Raw genomic sequence first — 20,809 nt, 5'->3', positions numbered from 1 at the left:
AATGTTATCAGGCATACTGTAACTGGGGTTTTTTTGTTGGCATGGAGGCAGTAACAGCTTTTTCTGCCACTCGACTCAGTATCTTGGTATTGTGCTCCTTGAAACAACTACATAGTTTTTCCGCCAGAACAGCCTGTATTTTTTCTGAGGTAACCTGTGGGTTTTTCTTTGCATCCTGAACAATTCTTGCATTTGTGGCTAAAATCTTTCTTCTTCTACCTGGCCTTGTACACTTCCAAAGCAATCAGTCGCCAATCAGTGCCAATGACACTTTAGCAAACTGTTCCAGGGGAGGTATAAAATGGCTCATACCTTTTTTAAGGATGGTTCTCTGTTTAGATCTAAGATAGTGCTCAAATAGTCTTTATATAGAGAGATAAACGGTATTCACCCTAAGTAGTGAACTTCTTGAGGCTTTATTCAAAAACACAGTGTACAGAACTGAATAGGCTACAGCTGTTTCGCAACACACAATAACTTCTACAGGCCTGGGGCAGTTGTATCTGCTGCTTTGTTTTCCTACAGATTACAGGTGATTGTAGAGAGTCTCAGCAGAGGGACGACATCTAATCAGATTCATTTTAGGAATTCTCCTGACAATCTAATGTGCATTAGAAAATCCTGGGATACTATTATCAAGCATGTTGGATGTTAATATGCCTGAAATTACATACCGTCAGCAAATGATCAGTGTGACTATGAGCATATACACTACTTTAAAATGAATTTTTTCATGGCGGAATAAACACCTTTTTGCATTTTCTGCAACCCGTCTGGATGCTGTCATGTTTTCAGGAAATAAGTTGTGAATTCCATTTGGAGCTCTTCATACTGTGCATCTCATCATACTTACTTATTTTATACCGTTTTTGGTGAAACAGCATTGGTAAACCCTTTTTGTAAGAGATGATCAGCTGTCAGAAGTGTATGGCACAGACTTTTTTTTCCCCTTTCTTTCTATTAAATAAACATCTGCATGTCCACCCTAGGAAGGAGATAATTGCCTGCTGAGCTTTCTTGAGCTACCGTCTGTAATATTGTACAGATCTTTACTATAATGCAGTGAAACAGTCTGTTTTTCCTACATTTGATTACAATTGTAAAGACTAAACTTCCTAGAAAGCAAACCACTAGAGAGAGATTTGTACAGAAAGGGGAAAAAGCTCAGCATGATTTAAGCTCTGAAGCCTAAAGAATTGTGAATTCGGCATCTGACTGTAATGTAGGCTATAACTCGTGATTAGTACAGATATACACTGCTCAAAAAATAAAGGGAACCCTAAGATAACACATCCTAGATCTGAATGAATGAAATCATATGAAATACTTCCGTCTTTACATAGTTGAATGTGCTGACAGCAAAATTACACAAAAATGATCAATGGAAATCAAATTTATCAACCCATGGAGGTCTGGATATGGAGTCACACTCAAAATCAAAGTGGAAAACCACACTACAGGCTGATCCAACTTTGATGTAATGTTCTTAAAACAAGTCAAAATGAGGCTCAGTAATGTGTGTGGCCTCCACGTGCCCGTATGACCTCCCTACAATGCCTGGGCATGCTCCTGATGAGGTGGTGGATGGTCTCTGAGGGATGAGGGAAGATCACAGCTAATACTGATCAGTGCTATGCCTATGCATACCACTGAACAGTATTAGAACTCTAATGATTGCTATAGTCCGCTATGAGGACATAAAAAGTGTAAATAAAAAATAGCCCCATTTTACCCAAAAAAGCGTGAAAAAAAATTTATAAACATATTTGGTATTGTGTGTACGTAAATGTCCTATATTTTGGGAAAGTTTTTAAAAAGCAGTACAATTATAGAAAAGTATTTAATCATGGGTATCATATTTATCGTATTAGCCCACATAATAATGAAAACATGTCATTTTTACCGTAAAGTGTACCACGTGAAAACAGAACCCTTCAAAACTTACAAAATTTCCATTTTCTTTTCAATTTCCTCACACAAATAATATTTTTTTTGTTTTGCAGTACATTTTATAGTAAAGGGAGTGATGTCATTACAAAGTACAATTGGTCATGCAAAAACAATAAGGTAAAATTTACAAGGGGTCCAGATGTAGAGAGTATCAAATTTTAATGACACTAAATACAGTAGGACAGAATATGACAGAGAATAAGACTCGTTTCGGGAGTAACTTCTCCCTTCAATTGGTAGGATAGCTGTTCCTCACAATTGAAAAAGGGAGAAGTTACTCTCAAACTGTGTCTTGTTCTCTGTCATATTCTGTCCTACTGTATTTTGTCATTTAAAATTTCATACTCTTTACATCTTTACTCCTTGTAAATTTTACCTTATGGAGCAGCGCCATCGCCGCCCCCCCCCCCTTTACTTCCACTCCTGTCTGACCTGCAGACCCCCTCGAGGATGTCGGCCTTTACTAGCTGCTGCAGCTCCTGATCGCACATCTGTACCCCAACATGGAGGTGTTATATGCATGAACCCAAGGTTCACCCAAGGTGAGCGCAATACCACCATAAGTTACCTAGGGACCCACTGATCCCACAGAATTACACAAGGCTCTGTCCTCTCCTCTTTTCTATATTCTTCTTTAAGAGTCTCCTCTGTCCTCCACTCGTTACCTGTATTAATGGCACATGTTTGACCTTGTTATCAGTATAAAAAGACACCTGTCCACAACCTCAAACAGTCACACTCCAAACTCCACTATGGCCAAATCCAAAGAGCTGTCGAAGGACACCAGAAACAAAATTGTAGACCTGCACCGGGCTGGGAAGACTGAATTTGCAATAGGCAAGCAGCTTGATGTGAAAAAATCAACTGGGAGCAATTATTAGAAAATGGAAGACATAAAAGACCACTGATCATCTCCCCAGATCTGGGGCTCCATGCAAGATCTCATCCCGTAGTGTCACAATGATCACAAGAATGGTGAGCAAAAATCCCAGAACTACACGGGAGGACCTAGTGAATGACCTGCAGAGAGCTAGGAACAAAGGCTACCATCAGTAACACACCAGTAACGCCACCAGAGACTCAAATCATGCAGTGCCAGACGTGTCCCCCCTGCTTAAGCCAGTACATATCCGGGCCTGTCTGAAGTTTTCAAGACAGCATTTGGATGATCCAGAAGAGTATTGGGAGAATGTCATATGGTCAGATGAAACCAAAGTAGAACTTTTTTTGGTAAAAACTCAACTCGTCATGTTTGGAGGAGAAAGAATGCTGAGTTGCATCCAAAGAACACCATACATACTGTGAAGTATGGGAGTGGAAACATCATGCTTTGGGGCTGTTTTTCTGGTAAGGGACCAGGACGACTGATCCGTCTAAAGGAAAGAATAATTAGCGCCATATATCATAAGATTTTGAGTGAAACCTCCTTCCATCAGCAAGGGCATTGGAGATGAAACATGGCTGGGTCTTTCAGCATGACAATGTCCCAAACACACTGCCTGGGCAATGAAGGAGTGGCTTCGTAAGAAGCATTTTAACCCCTTAAGGACCGGGGGTTTTCCGTTTTTGCATTTTCATTTTTTGCTCCTTGCCTTTAAAAAATCATAACTGTTTCAATTTTGCACCTAAAAATCCATATGATGGCTTATTTTTTGCACCACCAATTCTATTTTGTAATGAGGTCAGTCATTTTGGCCAAAAATCTATGGCGAAACGGAAAAAGAAAATTGTGAGACGAAATTGAAGAAAAAAACGCTGTTTTGAAACTTTTGGGGGCTTCTACGTAGTACAGTTTTCGGTAAAAATGACACCTTATCTTTATTCGGTAGGTCCATATGATTAAAATGATACCCTACTTATATAGGTTTGATTTTGTCATACTTCTGGAAAAAATCATAACTAGTGCACGAAAATTAATACGTTTAAAATTGTCATCTTCGGACCCCTTTAACTTTATTTTTCCACGCATGGGGCGGTATGTGGGCTCATTTTTTGCGCCACGATCTGAAGTTTTTAACGGTACCTTTTTTGCATTGATAGCACTTATAGATCTTTTCATGATATAAAAAGTAACCAAAAATGCCCTATTTTGGACTTTGGAATTTTTTTTGTGTACGCCATTGACAGTGCGGTTTAATTAACGATATATTTTTATAATTGCGACACTTCTGCACGCGGCGATACCATATGTTTGTTTTTATTATTTACACTGTTTTTTTTTTTTTTTTTTATGGGAAAAGGGGGGTGATTCAAACTTTTAATAGGGGAGGTATTAAATGATCTTTATTCCCTTTTTTTTTTTCCACTTTTTTTTTTTTTTTTTTTACAGTGTTATAGCTCCCATAGGGACCTATAACACTGCACACACTGATCTTTTACATTGATCACTGGTTTCTCATAGGAAACCAGTGATCGATGATTCTGCCGCTTGACTGCTCATGCCTGGATCTCAGGCACTGAGCAGTCATTCGGCGATTGGACAGCATGGAGGCAGGTAGGGACCCTCCAGCTGTCTTATAAGCTGTTCGGGATGCGGCTATCCCGAACAGCTCCCTGAGCTAACCGGCATGCTTTCACTTTAGACGCGGCGTTCAAAAGGCGTTCTAAAGGGTTAATAGCACGCGGCACCGCGATCAATGCCGCGCGCTATTAGCTACGGGTCCCGGCCGTTGTTAGAGGACGGGCCCGACCCGCCCCGCATTATAGATCGGGAGAGGACTCATGACGTATTGTTACGTCATAAGTCCTTAACAGGTTAAGGTCCTGGAGTGGCCTAGCCACTTTGGAGGGAGTTGAAAGTCCGTGTTGCCCAGCGATAGCAACAAAACATCACTACAGTGTGTGAAAACCTTGAGAAGACTTACAGAAAAAGTTTGACCTCTGTCATTGCCAACAAAGGGTATATAACAAAGCATTGAGATGAACTTTTGTTATTGACCAAATACTTATTTTCTACCATAATTTGCAAATAAATTATTTTACCCCCTTAAGGACGCAGCTCATTTTCACCTTAAGGACGTAGCCCTTTTTTGCAAATCTGACCACTCTCACTGTCGTGACATTCTACTTTAACATAGTGGTAAATTTTCGTTGTTACTTGAATCCTTTCTTGATGAAAAATCCCCAAATTTCATGAAAATGGATATTCCAAATGTTATATTGATTCACAAATACAATATTTGTTTGCACCATAAAGTTGACATGTTTTTACTTTTTGAAGACATTAGAGGGCTTCAAAGTTCAGCAGCAATTTTCAAATTTTTCACGAGAATTTCAAAATCGGGATTTTTCAGGGACCAGTTCAGTTTGAAGTCGTTTTGAGGGGCTTTCATGTTAGAAATACCCCATAAATTACCCAATTATAAAAACTGCACCCCTCAATGTATTCAGAAAGTTTGTTAACCCTTTAAGTGTTTCACAGGTGTAGCAGCAAAGTGAAGGAAAAAATTCCAAATCTTAATTTTTTTTTACACTCTAATTTTCTTGTAGATTAATTTATTTTTTATTTTTTTATTTTTTTTTTAACAAGGGGTGAAAGGAGAGAAATCGCCCCCCCCGCCCAAAAAAAAAAAAATATATATATATATAGGAAATACTTCAAATGTGGATGTCCAGTCTTCTGCAGCAACCACTGCATCACCCAGTGGCATGTTTCAGCCAGCCAAGGCTCCACCACCTCAGCCGGAGGGAGCTGTCTGTCATTCCCATCTTCTGTTGGTCCAGATGCTCCTGCTCCTCCTACTTCTCATCAGTCATTCTGGCAGCAATCCATCACCGAAGCGTTTTCCAAGAGACCGCAGTATGCGCCCACTCATCCAACAGTGCAGAAGCTGAATGTGCTTCTGTACAAGTTGCTGGTGCTTCAGTCGCACCCTTTTCAAGTGATGAACTCTGCACCTTTCAGAGAACTGATGGCTTGTGCTGAGCCGAGGTGGAGAGTCCCAAGCCGTAATTTCTTTTAACCCCTTAAGGACTTAGCCCTTTTTCACATTAAGGACTCGGCCATTTTTTGCAATTCTGACCACTGTCACTTTAAACATTAATAACTCTGGAATGCTTTTAGTTATCATTCTGATTCAGAGATTCTTTTTTCATGACATATTCTACTATACAATATGTCTACTTTTATGTTTACATCATAAAATTTATGAGTTTTTACTTTTGGAAGACACCAGAAGGCTTCAAAGTTCAGCAGCAATTTTCCAATTTTTCACAAAATTATCAAACTCAATATTTTTCAGGGACCAGTTTAGTTTTGAAGTGGATTTGAAGGGTCTTCATATTAGAAATACCCCATAAAAGACCCCATTATAAAAACTACACCCCACAAAGTATTCAAAATGACATTCAGTCAGTGTTTTAACCCTTTAGGTGTTTCACAGGAATAGCAACAATGTGAAGGAGAAAATTCTTAATCTTCATTTTTTACACATGTTCTTGTAGACCCAATTTTTGAATTTTTGCAAGTGGTAAAAGGAGAACATTTTGACTTGTATTTGTAGACCAATTTTTCTCGAGTAAGCACATACCTCATATGTCTATGTTAATTGTTCGGCGGGCGCAGTAGAGGGCTCAGAAGGGAAAGAGTGACAAGGGGATTTTGGAGAGAACATTTTTCTGAAATGGTTTTTGGGGGGCATGTCACCTTTAGGAAGCCCCTAGGGTGTCAAAACAGCAAAAAAAAAAATAAACACATGGCATACAATTTTGGAAACTAGACCCCTCGGGAAATGTAACATGGGATAAAGTGAGCCTTAATACCCAACAGGTGTTTCATGACTTTTGCAAATGTAAAAAAAAAAAAATTTACCTAAAATGCTTGTTTTACCAAAAATTTTACATTTTTAAAAAGGGTAATAGCAGAAAATACCCCCCCCCCCCCCCAAAAAAAAAAACATTTGAAGCTCCATTTCTCCCGATTCAGAAAACACCCCATATGGGGGTGAAAATTGCTCTGCTGGCGCACTACAGCCAAAGTCACATTTGGCTTTTTGGAAGCAAATTTTGCTCTGGGGGCATGCCGCATTTAGGAAGCCCCTATGGTGCCAGGACAGCAAAAAAAAAAAAAAAAAACACATGGCATACCATTTTGGAAACTAGACCCCTCGGGGAACCTAACAAGGGATTAAGTGAACCTTTATACCCCACAGGTGTTTCATGACTTTTGCAAATGTAAAAAATAAAAAATAAAAAAATTTACCTAAAATGCTTGTTTTCCCAAAAATTTTACATTTTTAAAAAGGGTAAAAGCAGAAAATACCCCCCAAAATTTGTAATGCAATTTCTCCCGAGTACGGCGATACCCCATATGTGACCCTAAACTGTTGCCTTGAAATAATACAGGGCTCCAAAGTGAGAGCGCCATGCGCATTTGAGGCCTAAATTAGGGACTTACATAGGGGTATTCTACGCCAGTGATTCCCAAACAGGGATCCTCCAGCTGTTGTAAAACTCCCAGCATGCCTGGACAGTCAGTGGCTGTCTGGTAATACTGGGAGTAGTTGTTTTGCAACAGCTGGAGGCTCCGTTTTGGAAACAGTGGCATACCAGACGTTTTTTATTGGGGAGGGGGGCTGTGTAGGGTTATGTGTATATGTAGTGTTTTTTTACTTTTTATTTTATTTTGTGTTAGTGTAGTGTAGTGTTTTAGGGTACAGTCGCACGGGCGGGGGTTCACAGTAGTTTCTCGCTGGCAGTTTGAGCTGCAGCAGAAAATTTGCCGCAGCTCAAACTTACAGCCGGATACTTACTGTAAACCTCCGCCCATGTGAGTGTACCCTGTACATTCACATGTTCACATTGGGGAGGGGGGGGGGACATCCAGCTGTTGCAAAACTACAACTCCCAGCATGCGCTGACAGACTGTACATGCTGAGAGTTTTAGTCTTGCAACAGCTGTAGGCACACTGGTTATGTATCACTGAGTTTGTGACCTAACTCAGTGTTTCACAACCAGTGTGCCTTCAGCTGTTGCAAAACTACAACTCTCAGCAGTCACCGACAGCCAACGGGCATGCTGGGAGTTGTAGTTATGCAACCTGCAGATGCACCTCTACAACTCCCAGCATGCACTTTAGCTGTTTGTGCAAGCTGGGAGTTGTAGTTATACAACAGCTGAAGGTACACTTTTCCATAGAAAAAATGTTTCTGAAAATTTTTCTGAAAATGTTTCAGAAAATTCGGCAAATTGTCCGAATCGAAAAATTCTCCCATCTCTACTCATGGTGTATGGTACAGGCTCCTGACTCGAGCCCGCTCCATACCTGGCGGCCCCCAGCTGATTCCTGTAGCTGAGGGCCGCCGCTAATAGCTGGCATGCGGCAATGATTGCGGCCTTCTATTAACCCTTTATTGGACATGTAAATGCTCCCTGGTGGTCTAGTGGGGAGGGGAAAAGTGTCAAAATATGTTAGCTTGACCACAATATAAATAGTGTTAAGAAAACCACCAAATTTGCAAGATTGCCTTTTTTTTTTTTCTTTCATCTCACCAATATTTAATTTTATTTGTTTTGGAACATATGTTATAGAAAAAAAAAAAAGGTTTAGGATTATTATAGGGCGAGTGAAGAAAAAACGAGTGCAACAACGAAAATTGGCCCGGACCAGTACATTGTGCTCCCGTTTTAGTCCCTTGGACAAGTATTTATTAATTTTTTCATTTTCACACCCCTGCTACATCTGCAGCTGCAGGGGAAAAGCTATAGTGGACGAATCTTTCCTTGGGAAAATCTGATATTTCCCTGGGGTTGAAGACTTATTCATAGCTGGTTGAAATGGTAGCTTACAGTATACATGTATTGTCTGCGGTTTTAAAATCTCATTAAAAGAGTATTCTGGTATTTTTAGAAAATTGTCGACAGGGTGGAACTGTAATAAAATATAGAAGTTACTTGTTCCTTATGGTGGGCATACATTTTCAATAACTGTCAGCCAATAGTTACAGTTATGGCCGTAAATGTTGGCACCCCTGAAATTGTGTGTGAAGTATTTCTCACAGAAAAGGACTGCAGTAACACATGTTTTGCTGTACACATGTTTATTTCCTTTGTGTGTATTGAAACTAAACCAAAAAAGGAGGGGGGAAAAAAGCAAATTGGTCATAATGTCACACCAAACTCCAAAAATGGGCTGGACGAAATTATTGGCGCCCTCAACTTAATATTTGGTTGCACACCCATTGGAAAAAATAACTGAAATCAGTTGCTTCCTATAACCATCAATAAGCTTCTTACACCTCTCAATGTTGGACCACTCCTCCTTTGCAAACTGCTCCAAGTCTCTTATTAGTAGGGTGCCTTTTCCCAACAGAAATTTTAAGATCTCTCCACAGATGTTCAATGGGATTGCTGGCCACTTCAGAACTCTCCAGCGCTTTGTTGCCATCCATTTCTGGATGCTTTTTGACGTATGTTTGGGGTCATTGTCCTGCTGGAAGACCCAAGATCTCGGATGCAAACCCAGCTTTCTGACACTGGGCTGTACAGTGCAACCCAAAATCTGTTGGTTATCCTCATATTTCATGATGCCTTGCACACATTCAAGGCACCCAATGCCAGAGGCAGCAAAACAACCCCAAAACATCATTGAACCTCCACCATATTTCACTGTAGGTACTGTGTTCTTTTCTTTGTAGGCCTTATTCCATTTTCGGTAAACAGTAGAGTGATGTGCTTTACCAAAAAGCTCAATCTTGGTCTCATCTGTCCACAAGATGTTTTCCCAGAAGGATTTTGACTTACTCAAGTTCATTTTGGCAAAATTAAGTCTTGCCTTTTTATGTCTCTGTGTCAACAGTGGGGTCCTCCTGGGTCTCCTGCCATAGCGTTTCATTTAACCCCTTAACGTCAATGGACGTAAATGTACATCATGGTGCCGTGTTACTTAACGCACCATGACGTACATTTACGTGCCGCCATGACCGGTCCGATGCTCGCGTCATGCGCAACAGGTCCCGGCTGCTATCAGCAGCCAGGGACACTCCGGTAATGGCGAACATCAGCGATCTCCTCAGATGCCATGATCAATACAGATCACTGCATCTGCGGCAGTGCGGTACTTTAAATGGACGATCGCCCTCAGCGCTGCCGCGGGGATCCGATCATCCAGCATGGCAGCCGGAGGTCCCCTCACCTGTCTCCGGCTGTCTCCTGGGGTCTTCTGCTCTGATCTGAGATCAAGCAGACCAGAGCAAAAGATCACTGATAACACTGATCAGTGCTATGCCCTATGCATAGCACTGAACAGTATTAGCAATCAAATGATTGCTATAATTAGTCCTCTATGGGGACTATTAAAGTGTAAAAAAAAATAAAAAATTTGGAAAAATCCCCTACCCCCCAATAAAAAGGTAAGACGTCCGTTTTTTCCCATTTTACCCCCCAAAAAAAGCGTAAAATTTTTTTTATACACATATTTGGTATCACCGCGTGTGTAAAAGTCTGAAGTATTAAAATATATTGTTAATTATCCCCTACGGAGAACGGCGTAAACGTAAAAAAGAAATATCCAAAATTGCTGTTTTTTTTGTCACATTTTATTCCAAAAAAAATGTATAAAAAGTAAAACCTAAGTAAAAGTGGTACCAATAAAAACTACAGATCATGGCACAAAAATGAGCCCTCATACCGCCCCATATATGGAAAAATTAGAAAGTTATAAAATAGGGCAATTTCAAACACTAATTTTGTTAAAATGGTTTGAGATTTTTTTTAAGCGGTACACTTATAGAAAAGCATATAACATGGGTATAATTATAATCGTATTGACCCACAGAATAAAGAAAACATGTCATTGTTACCGTAAAGTGTACAGCGTGAAATCAAAACCTTCAAAAATTTGCTAAATTGCAGTTTTCTTTTAGAATTTTCCCATTTTAATATTTGTTTGGTTGCGTTGTACATTTTATGGTAAAATAAGTGATGTAGTTACAAAGTACAATTGGTGACGCAAAAAACAAGCCCTCATATGGGTTTGTGGATGGAAATGTAAAAGAGTTGTTATGATTTTTAGAAGGCGAGGAGGAAAAAAGAAAATGCAAAAATTGGTCTGGTCCTTAAGGGGTTAAATGTTGATGGATAGCTCGTGCTGACACGGATTCTCACTGAGCCTGCAGGACAGCTTAATATCTTTGGAACTTGTTTGGGGCTGCTTATCCACCATCAGGACTATCCTACCTTGACACCTTTTCATCAATTTTTCTCTTCCGTCCACGCCCAGGGAGATTAGCTACAGTGCCATGGGTTGCAGATTTCTTGATAATGTTGCGCACTCTCGACAAAGGCAAATCTAGATCTCCGCAGATGGATTTGTAACCTTGAGATTGTTGATATTTTTCCACAATTTTGGTTCTTAAGTCGTCAGACAGTTCTCTTCTCTTTCTGTTTCCATGCTTAGTGTGGCACACACACAATGCAAAGACTTGGTGAACTTCTCTCCTTTATCTGTTTCAGGTGTGATTTTTATATTGCCCGCACTTGTTACTTGCCCCAGGTGAGTTTAAAGGAGCATCGCATGCTTAAAACAATCTTATTTTTTCACAATTTTGAAAGGGTGCAAATAATTTTTGTCCAGCCCATTTTTGGAGTTTGGTGTGACATTATTTCCAATTAGCTTTTTTTCCTCCCTTTTTTTGGTTTTAGTTCCAATAAACACAAAAGGAATACATATGTGTATAGCAAAACATGTGTTACTGCAATCTTTTTCTGTGAGAAATACTTTTATTTTCCAGAAAGATTTCAGGGGTGCCAACATTTACGGCGATGACTGTATCTCTTCCAACTTCCAATTATTGACAGGTAATGTCTTATCCGATTGTAGATGTTCTCTTTACCTTTTTTTTTTTCCATCTGACTTAGATAGCAATGTAGACTTCCCCCAAATGTAACTCCTCTCTGCAAAGTATGGTGCCCTCATTGGTGCAATATCCTTAAAGGGGTACTCCAGTGGAAAACTTTTTTTTTTTTAATCAACTGGTGCCAAAAAGTTTAAACAGATATGTATATTACTTCTATAAAAAAAATCTTAATCCTTCCAATACTTATTAGCTGCTAAATACTACAGAAGAAATTATTTTCTTTTTGGAACACAGAGCTCTCTGCTGACATCTCTGCTATGGGGATTTTCTCCTACACAGTTCTTAAAATGGACAGAGATGTCAGCAGAGAGCACTGTGCTCGTGATGTCAGCAGTGAGCACTGTGTTCCAAAAAGAAAATAATTTCCTCTGTAGTATTCAGCAGCTAATAAGAACTGGAAGGATTAAGAATTTTAAATAGAAATAATTTACAAATCTGTTTAATTTTCTGGCACCAGTTGATTTAACCCCTTAAGGACGCAGCTCATTTTCACCTTAAGGACACAGGCCTTTTTTGCAGATCGGACCACTGTCACTTTAAGCATTAATAACTCTGGGATGCTTTTACTTTTCATTCTGATTCCGAGATAGTTTTTTCGTGACATATTCTACTTTATGTTAGTGGTAAAATTTTGTCTATACTTGTATCATTTCTTGGTGAAAAATTCCAAAAGTTGATGAAAAATGTGAAAATTTTGCATTTTTTTTAAGCTTCAAAACTCTGTGCTTATAAGGAAAATGGACATCCCAAATAAATTATATATTGATTCACATATACAATATGTCTACTTTATGTTGGCATCATAAAGTTGACATGTTTTTACTTTTTGAAGACATCAGAGGGCTTCAAAATATAGTCCACTCCCGCGATATCCTCACGTCACTCCGATCACGTGACCTAGTTTGGTCACATGACGCTGGTAGTGACGTACACACTCTCGGCATACTGTGTATGGCCTGACCGGGTATCTCGCGAGATCGAGACCCGGCCGGTCATGTGACACGGAGCCGAACACTTCCGGCTGGCTTACGGACATTACGTGATACTCTGAGATGATTTGACCCAGGTACACCTGTAGGGGACGTGTGCATCATTATGTATGGGGACTTAGGATAGGTTAAGACACTTTGTATGCATGTTAGAATGAATGTGATTGGCCCATGATTAAAATATAAGGCTGGCCGGAACCCTGAGTAAGCCACGCCCCCTGAGGAAACTCGAAGGAACAAAACATATGTAGGGGTTGTGCATATCCCTGGGTAGGACCTGTCATGTCATATGGTATATGGTACTGTTGTGTTAGTCAGATCTATGCCTCCAGTGTACTCCTTATCCTACTTCACTTTATTACCTGTGGCACTCTAGCTCTCTGAAGGACATCTTGCATCTGGACTACCTACCTGTCTTCTGTTACGGCTTACCTTTGGTATATGCTAGCCATGGTGTTACTTTGCTGTGCCATCTCTTTGTATTTATGTATGTTTAATGGGATTAATAAAGATTTTGTTACTTGTTGTGGATAGCTAGTAATCTTTTTTGGTGTATATACTTGAACTCATTACTAGTTTGGTATTTCTTTGCTAGGACTTTTTTGTCCTACAGGATGCTTTTTGTTGTATATGGCTTCAAAGTATATTAGCAATTTTCCAATTTTTCACATTGGATGTAACGTGCTCTGTGGGTGCACTAGAGGGCTCAGAAGGGAAGGAGTGACAGTGGGATTTTGGAGAGTGAGTTTTTCTGAAGTGGTTTTTGGGGGCATGTCACATTTAGGAAGCCCATATGGTGCCAGAACAGCAAGAAAAACCCCACATGGCATATTATTTTGGAAACTACACCCCTCAGGGAACGTAACAAGGGGGGTCCAGTGAGCCTTAACACCCCACAGGTATTTGACGACTTTTCATTAAAGTTGGATGTGTAAATTCATTTTTTTGTTTTTTCACTAAAATGCATTTTTCCCCCCAAATTTTACATTTTTACAAGGAGCAATAGGAGAAAATGTCCCCAAAATTTGTAACCCCATCCCTTCTGAGTATGGAAATACCCCATGTATGGACGTCAAAGGCACTGGGGGCGAACTACAATGCTCAGAAGAGAAGGAGTCACATTTGGCTTTTGGAAAGCAAATTTAGCAAATTTACTATTTTGGAAACTACACCCCTCAAGCAACATAACAAGGGATACAGTGAGCCTTAACACCCCACAGGTGTTTGATGACTTTTAGTTAAAGTTGGATGTGTAAATGAATTTTTTCTACAAGGGGTAATAGTAGAAAATGTCTCCCCAAAATTTGTAACCCCATTTCTTCTGAGTATGGAAATACCCCATGTGTGGACGTCAAGTGCTCTAATGGCGAACCACAATGCTCAGAAGAGAAGAAGCGCCATTGAGATTACGGAGAGAGAATTTGGTTGGAATGGAAGTCGGGGGCCTTGTGCATTTACAAAGACCCCCGTTTTGCCAGAACAGTGGACCCCCCTACATGTAATAAGGGGTGCAGTGAGCATTTACACCCAACAGGTGTCTGACAGATTTTTGGAACAGTGGTGTAGTTCCCAAAATGGGGTCACATGTGGGGGGGGGGGGGTTTCCATTGTTCTGGCACTATGGAGGCTTTGTAAACACACGTGGCCTTCAGTTCCAGACACATTTTCTCTTCGGAATCCCAATGGTGCTCCCTCTCTTCTGAGCATTGTAGATCGCCCGCAGAACACTTTACATCCACACATAGGGTATGTTCTTACTCAGAAGAAATTGGGTTACAGATTTTGGGGGGCTTTTTTTCCTATTTTCCTTTGTGAAAATGAAAAATTTTGGGTAGCACCGGCATTTTAGTAAAAATTTTTTTTATTTTTTTTTTCATTTTCCCATCCAACTTTAACGGAAATTTGTCAAACACCTGTGGGGTGTTCAGGCTCACTATACTCCTTTTTACATTCTGTGATGGGTGTAGTTTCCAAAATGGGGTCACATCTGGGTATTGTTTTGCGTTTATGTCAGAACCACTGTAAAATCAACCACCCCTGTGCAAATCACCAATTTAGGCCTCAAATGTACATAGTGCGCTCTCACTCCTGAGCCTTTTTGTGCTTCTGCAGAGCATTTTACGCCCACTTATGAGGTATGTCCATACTCAGGAGAAAATTGTGTTACAAATTTTGGGGGTCTTTTTTTTTTTTTACCTTTTACCTATTGTGAAAATAAAAAGTATGGGGCAACACCAGCATGTTACTGTTTAAAAAAAAATTTGGTACACTAACTGGCTGATGTAGACCCCAACTTTTCCTTTTCATAAGGGTTAAAAGGAGAAAAGCCCCCGACGACCAATAGGAAAGGTGGCACTCCTGCTACCTAACTCCTATCCCTTCCTACCCTGATTTTTCCGGGTTACCGGACAACGGTATGACCCGGATCTGCTGAAAATCGCCGGTCTGAATTGACCGGCGATTTCCTTTGATCGCCGACATAGGGGGGGGTCTCGGGACCTCCTGGGCATATGCACGGGATGCCTGCTGATAGATATCAGCAGCCATCCCGGTCCCCGATTGGGGAGGGACCGGAATTCCCACAGCCTGATCCATACGCCCTCCGTCCTTAAGGACTCAGGATGCAATGCTCAGAATGTAAGGAGTCACATTTGGCTTTTGGAAATTAAATTTTGCTGAAATTGTTTTTGGGGGGGTATGTCGCATTTAGGAAGCCCCTATGGTGCCAGAACAGCAAATAAAATCCACATGGCATACTATTTTGGAAACTACACCCCTCATGGAACGTAACAAGGGGTACAGTGAGCCTTAACACCCCAAAGGTGTTTTGACAAATTTACGCTAAAGTTGGACGGGAAAATGAAAAATTTAGATTTTTTTGATAAAAATGCGGGTGTAACCCCAAATTTTTCATTTTCACAAGGGGTAATAGGAAAAAAATCCTCCCAAAATGTGTAACCCCATTTCTTCTTAGTATGGAAATACCCCATATGTGGATGTAAAGTGCTCTGCTGGCGCACTACAATACTCAGATGAGGAGGAGCGCCATTGAGCTTTTGGAGAGAGAATTTGATTGCAATAGAAGTCGGGGGCTATGTGCGTTTAAGCCTCCCATGGTGCCAGAACAGTGCCCCCCCCACATGTGACCCCATTTTGGAAACAAAACCCCTCACAGAATTTAAACTACACCCCTCACTGGCGTTTGACGAGAGCATTTGAGGCCTAAATTGGGTGTTTCCTTCCACCACTTAAATACCCCAGGCCAGTGTTTCCCAAACAGGGTGTCTCGAACTGTTGCAAAACTCCCAGCATGCCTTGACAGTCAGTGGCTGTCCGGCAATACTGGGAGATAGTTTTTCAACAGCCGGAGGCTCCATTTTGGAAACAATGCCGTACAAGACGTGTTTTTTTTTTTTTTTCTTGGTGGGGGGGGGGAGGGAGGAGAGGGGACTGTGTAAGGGTGTGTGTATATGTAGTGTTTTACTTTTATATTTTCTGTAGTGTTTTTAGGGTACGTTTACATGGGCGGGGTTTACAGAGAGTTTCACACTGGGAGTTTGAGCTGCGGCAGAAAATTTGCTGCATCTAAAACTTGCGGCAGAAACTCGCTCTAAACCCCGCCCGTGTGAATGTACCCTGTACCCTCCAATTGTTGCAATACTACAACTCCCAGCATGCACTTACAGACCATACATGATGGGAGTTGTAGTTATACAACAGCTGTAGTCAAAACATTGGTTTCCACTTAACTCAGTGTTTTGCAACCAGTGTGCCTTCAGCTGTTGCAAAACTACAACTCTCAGCATGCAATTACAGCCGAAGTGCACGCTGGAACTAGTAGTTATGCAACAGCTGGAGGCACACACCTAAAAGTCCCAGCATGCCCTTTTGTTCATGCTGGGAGTTGTTGCTAAGCAACAGCAGGAGGGCAGCCTTACCTTTTGCCACTGTGCACACACTGGATCCTCCTGCCACTGTCTCCACTCTGGGGGCCCCATATCCCGCCGCCGATGCTGGGGATCAGGGGGGCCCCCAGTCCAGGTACACACACTCTGGAATAGGGGCGGAGCGGGTGCCGTTAGGGACATCCCCAAAGCAGTCGTCCTGATTCGTCAGCCTGTAAAGGTCAACGAATCGCACGATCATGAGGTGGCATCACTGCCACCTCACTCCTGCTGCTATAGGGTGATAGGTGGCATGTCGGATGGCACCCATCACCCTTTTTTTTTCCGGGTCACCTGGACCCGATTGACCCGGAATGGCCGACCCGGTGTGGACCAGAATTCCTACGGGCGTACAGGTAAGCCCTTAGGCCTTAAATACCAGGACGTCAGGGTGTACCCATATGCCCGTGGTCCTTAAGGGGTTAATATCACAATTAATAAACAAAATAATTCTGACAGAATGCTGGCTTTTTACCAGGTTAGAACAGAACCACCACATGAGCCTCTGATGCAGTGCTTCCATGCCTTTTTTTTTTTCCCCTGTACCTTTGGCAGATATTTCCATAAATTGTACCCCCTGCATTAGTGACATGTTTTTAATTAATATAGTTGCTGTTATTTCAAACTTGTATGCTTTTCTTTACTCCATATCCTCTCCCCAGGCCCTCTGCTCCTCTCCCTATCTTCCCAGGCTGCCTGCTCCTCTTGGGTGCAGCTGTTGTGTAGCACCAGATGTGAAGGTGCATGCACGGCAGGATCCAGAGGAATGATTTTAACCCCTTAAAGACTCAGCCCATTTAGACCATAAGGACTAAGACAATTTTATTTTTAGGTTTTTGTTTTTTCCTCCTCCCCTTCAAAAAATCATAACTCTTTTATATTTTCATCCACAGACAAGTATGAGGGCTTGTTTTTTGCGCCACCAGTTGTCCGTTGTAATGACATCACTCACTTTACCATAAAATGTATGGTGCAACCAAAAAAAATACTATTTGTGTGGGGAAATTAAAAAGAAAACCGCAATTTTGCAAATTTTGGAAGGTTTTGTTTTCACGCCGTACAATTTATGGTAAAAATTACATGTGTTTTTTATTCTCTGGGTCAATACGATTAAATGATACCCATGATTATAACTTTTCTATTACTGTTGCGCTTTAAAAAAATCGCAAACTTTTTAACCAAATTAGTACGTTTAAAATCCCCCTATTTTGAAGACCTATAACTTTTTAATTTTTCCGTATAAGCGGCGATATGAGGGCTCATTTTTTGCGCCGTGATCTGTACTTTTTATTAATACCATATTTGCTTATACAAAACTTTTATTACATTTTTTATGAATTTTTTTGGGAATAAAATGTTATAAAAAAGCAGCTATTTTGGACTTTATTTTTTTTTACGTTCACGCCGTTCACCGTACGGGATCATTAACATTTTATTTTAATAGTTTGGATATTTACGCACGCGGCGATACCAAATATGTATATAAAATAACTTTTTTACACTTTTTGGGGGTAAAATAGGGAAAATTGGACAATTTAAGTGTCACGATGCGGCTGGCAGGAGGTGGATCCTCTGTGCCAGAGAGGGATTGGTGTGGACCGTGCTAGTGGACCGGTTCTAAGTTACTACTGGTATTCACCAGAGCCCGCCGCAAAGCGGGATGGTCTTGCAGCGGCGGTAGTAACCAGGTCGTATCCACTAGCAACGGCTCAACCTCTCTGACTGCTGAAGATAGGCGCGGTACAAGGGAGTAGACAAGAGCAAGGTCGGACGTAGCAGAAAATCGGGGCAGGCAGCAAGGATCGTAGTCAGGGGCAACGGCAGGAGGTCTGGAACACAGGCTAGGAACACACAAGGAAACGCTTTCACTGGCACAATGGCAACAAGATCCGGCGAGGGAGTGCAGGGGAAGTGAGGTATAAATAGGGAGTGCACAGGTGAACACACTAATTGAACCAACTGCGCCAATCAGCGGCGCAGTGGCCCTTTAAATCGCAGAGACCCGGCGCACGCGCGCCCTAGGGAGCGGGGCCGCGCGCGCCGGGACAGGACCGACGGAGAGCGAGTCAGGTACGGGAGCCGGGGTGCGCATCGCGAGCGGGCGCCACCCGCATTGCGAATCGCATCCCGGCTGGGAGAGGAATCGCAGCGCACCCGGTCAGCAGATCTGACCGGGGCGCTGCAGTTGCGAGGATGTTGCGAGCGCTCCGGGGAGGAGCGGGGACCCGGAGCGCTCGGCGTAACATTAAGTTTTTATTGGGGGGGGGGGGGGGGGGGTTTAATTTTTTATTTTTATTTTTTCCTTTTTTTACTTTCATTTTTACACTCTTATACTCCCCATAGGGGACTATTTATAGCAATCATTAGATTGCTAATCCTGTTCAGTGCTATGTATAGGACACAGCACTGATCAGCATTATCGGTCATCTTCTGCTCTGGTCTGCGGGAAGGCAGATCAGAGCAGAAGACTCCCGGAAGGCAGCGGAGCCAGGTGAGGGGACCTCCATCTGCCGTGCAGGATGATTGGATCGCCGCGGCAGCGCTGCTGGCGATCCGATCATCCTGTTAAGTGACCGCGATGCTGCAGATGCCGTGATTTGTATTGATCACGGCATCTGAGGGGTTAATGGCGGACATCCGTGGGATCGCGGGTGTCCGCCATTACCGACAGGTCCCTGGCTGCGATCAACAGCCGGGACCTGCCGCGCATGATGCCGGCATCGCTCCAATGCCCGCGGTTATGCTCAGGACGTAAATGTACGTCCTGGTGCATTAAGTACCACATCACCAGGACGTACATTTACGTCCTGCGTCGTTAAGGGGTTAAAACCTCCTGCTGGCGGATCTGTGCTGTTCCCCATTCACTTCAATAAGCTGAACAGAGTCTGGTAGATACTCCAGTCAGCTTATTTTTCGACCATATCCAGCTTTTGACCCCAGGGGTGTGGAAAAAAAAAACTACTTGTCTAAGGGACTAAACCCGGAGCACAATCTACTTCTCCCTCATGGCAATCCAGTTTCAGTACATATTTTAGTACATTACCTTCAAATAAAACTGAGCTGAGATCCAAAAGCAACAAACTGACACATGTGACACTGTTTCTGAATGAAAACAGTCATGTTTTTATAATGTAATAATGCCTACCCATTTTTAACATATTTACACTTTGCTTATGTTTTTTTTTAGGTATATTCTATACTGGAAAAAAAGATTTACAGAGCAATCAGTCGCAGATTTTTGTTCAGTAATAAGAACCAATTCTCAAGCACCAGAAGGTTGGTACAATATTAATGGAGAGAACTGTTCAGATATTCAACTAATTTAAAAATGGACAATCTCCAGTTTCCCTTTTGCCGAAGACACATTTAGCTTTATACATGCATGATAATTACCGAAAAAAATCATCTCTTCCTTGCTGGTGTTTTAGTCATTTATTGAGATATATAAAATATCGTTTTGTTACACTTTTATTGTCAGCATGTGTTGGGCTGGTGCATATACACAGCAGCGAGTCTAAATAAAGTATGATAAAGGGATAGAGCTGATTAGACATGTGTTGTGTTTTAGACTACCTCATACTAAAACAGGTTATCCAGCATTAGAAAAGCAGAGCTGATTTCTTAAAAAAAAATAAAAAATTTTTTTTATGTTTGGTATTGCAGCTCAGTTCTATTGAAGTAAATAGAGCCAAGTTATAATACCAAACACAACCTGCATACAGGGTTGGTGCGGTTTATGGGAAGAAAAAATAGCTCTGTTTGTCAATTGCTGGATAACACCTTTAACAGCATAGACTGCAATTCCGAATTCTTCCATTTTGTGATCATAGATGTGCCTAATTGAGCTCTACTAATGGAGATGTGGCGTACATGTAGTTTCATGGACATCTGTTGGAATACCACTTTACATTAGATAAATGACTTAATAGTGACACTACAGCTCTTCAGTTTTGAGCAGTAATATGTATATAATAGAAGTAGACCATGTGAATGCTGTGGTGGCCGCAGGCAAAGTTTTAGCTTGTAGTGTACAAACCTTTTGTTAGGGTGTACTGGATTTATTTAATGGAA

At 41.5% G+C, this 20,809-nt stretch overlaps 1 protein-coding gene across 2 annotated transcripts in view; it reads left to right on the top strand.

Moving 5' to 3' along the window:
• Positions 1-20,809, top strand: part of ZNF277 (zinc finger protein 277) — a 97,900-nt gene that overhangs the window by 27,670 nt on the left and 49,421 nt on the right. For both annotated transcript variants that reach the window (XM_056573911.1, XM_056573910.1), the window contains exon 3: positions 19,926-20,014. In XM_056573911.1, coding sequence (XP_056429886.1) covers positions 19,926-20,014 — 89 coding nt within the window. The remainder of the gene's footprint in view (positions 1-19,925; positions 20,015-20,809) is intronic.

Source organism: Hyla sarda, chromosome 4, assembly GCF_029499605.1.
Source record: "Hyla sarda isolate aHylSar1 chromosome 4, aHylSar1.hap1, whole genome shotgun sequence".
Lineage (NCBI taxonomy): Eukaryota > Metazoa > Chordata > Amphibia > Anura > Hylidae > Hyla > Hyla sarda.
This window is presented reverse-complemented; position numbering and strand designations above follow the sequence as displayed.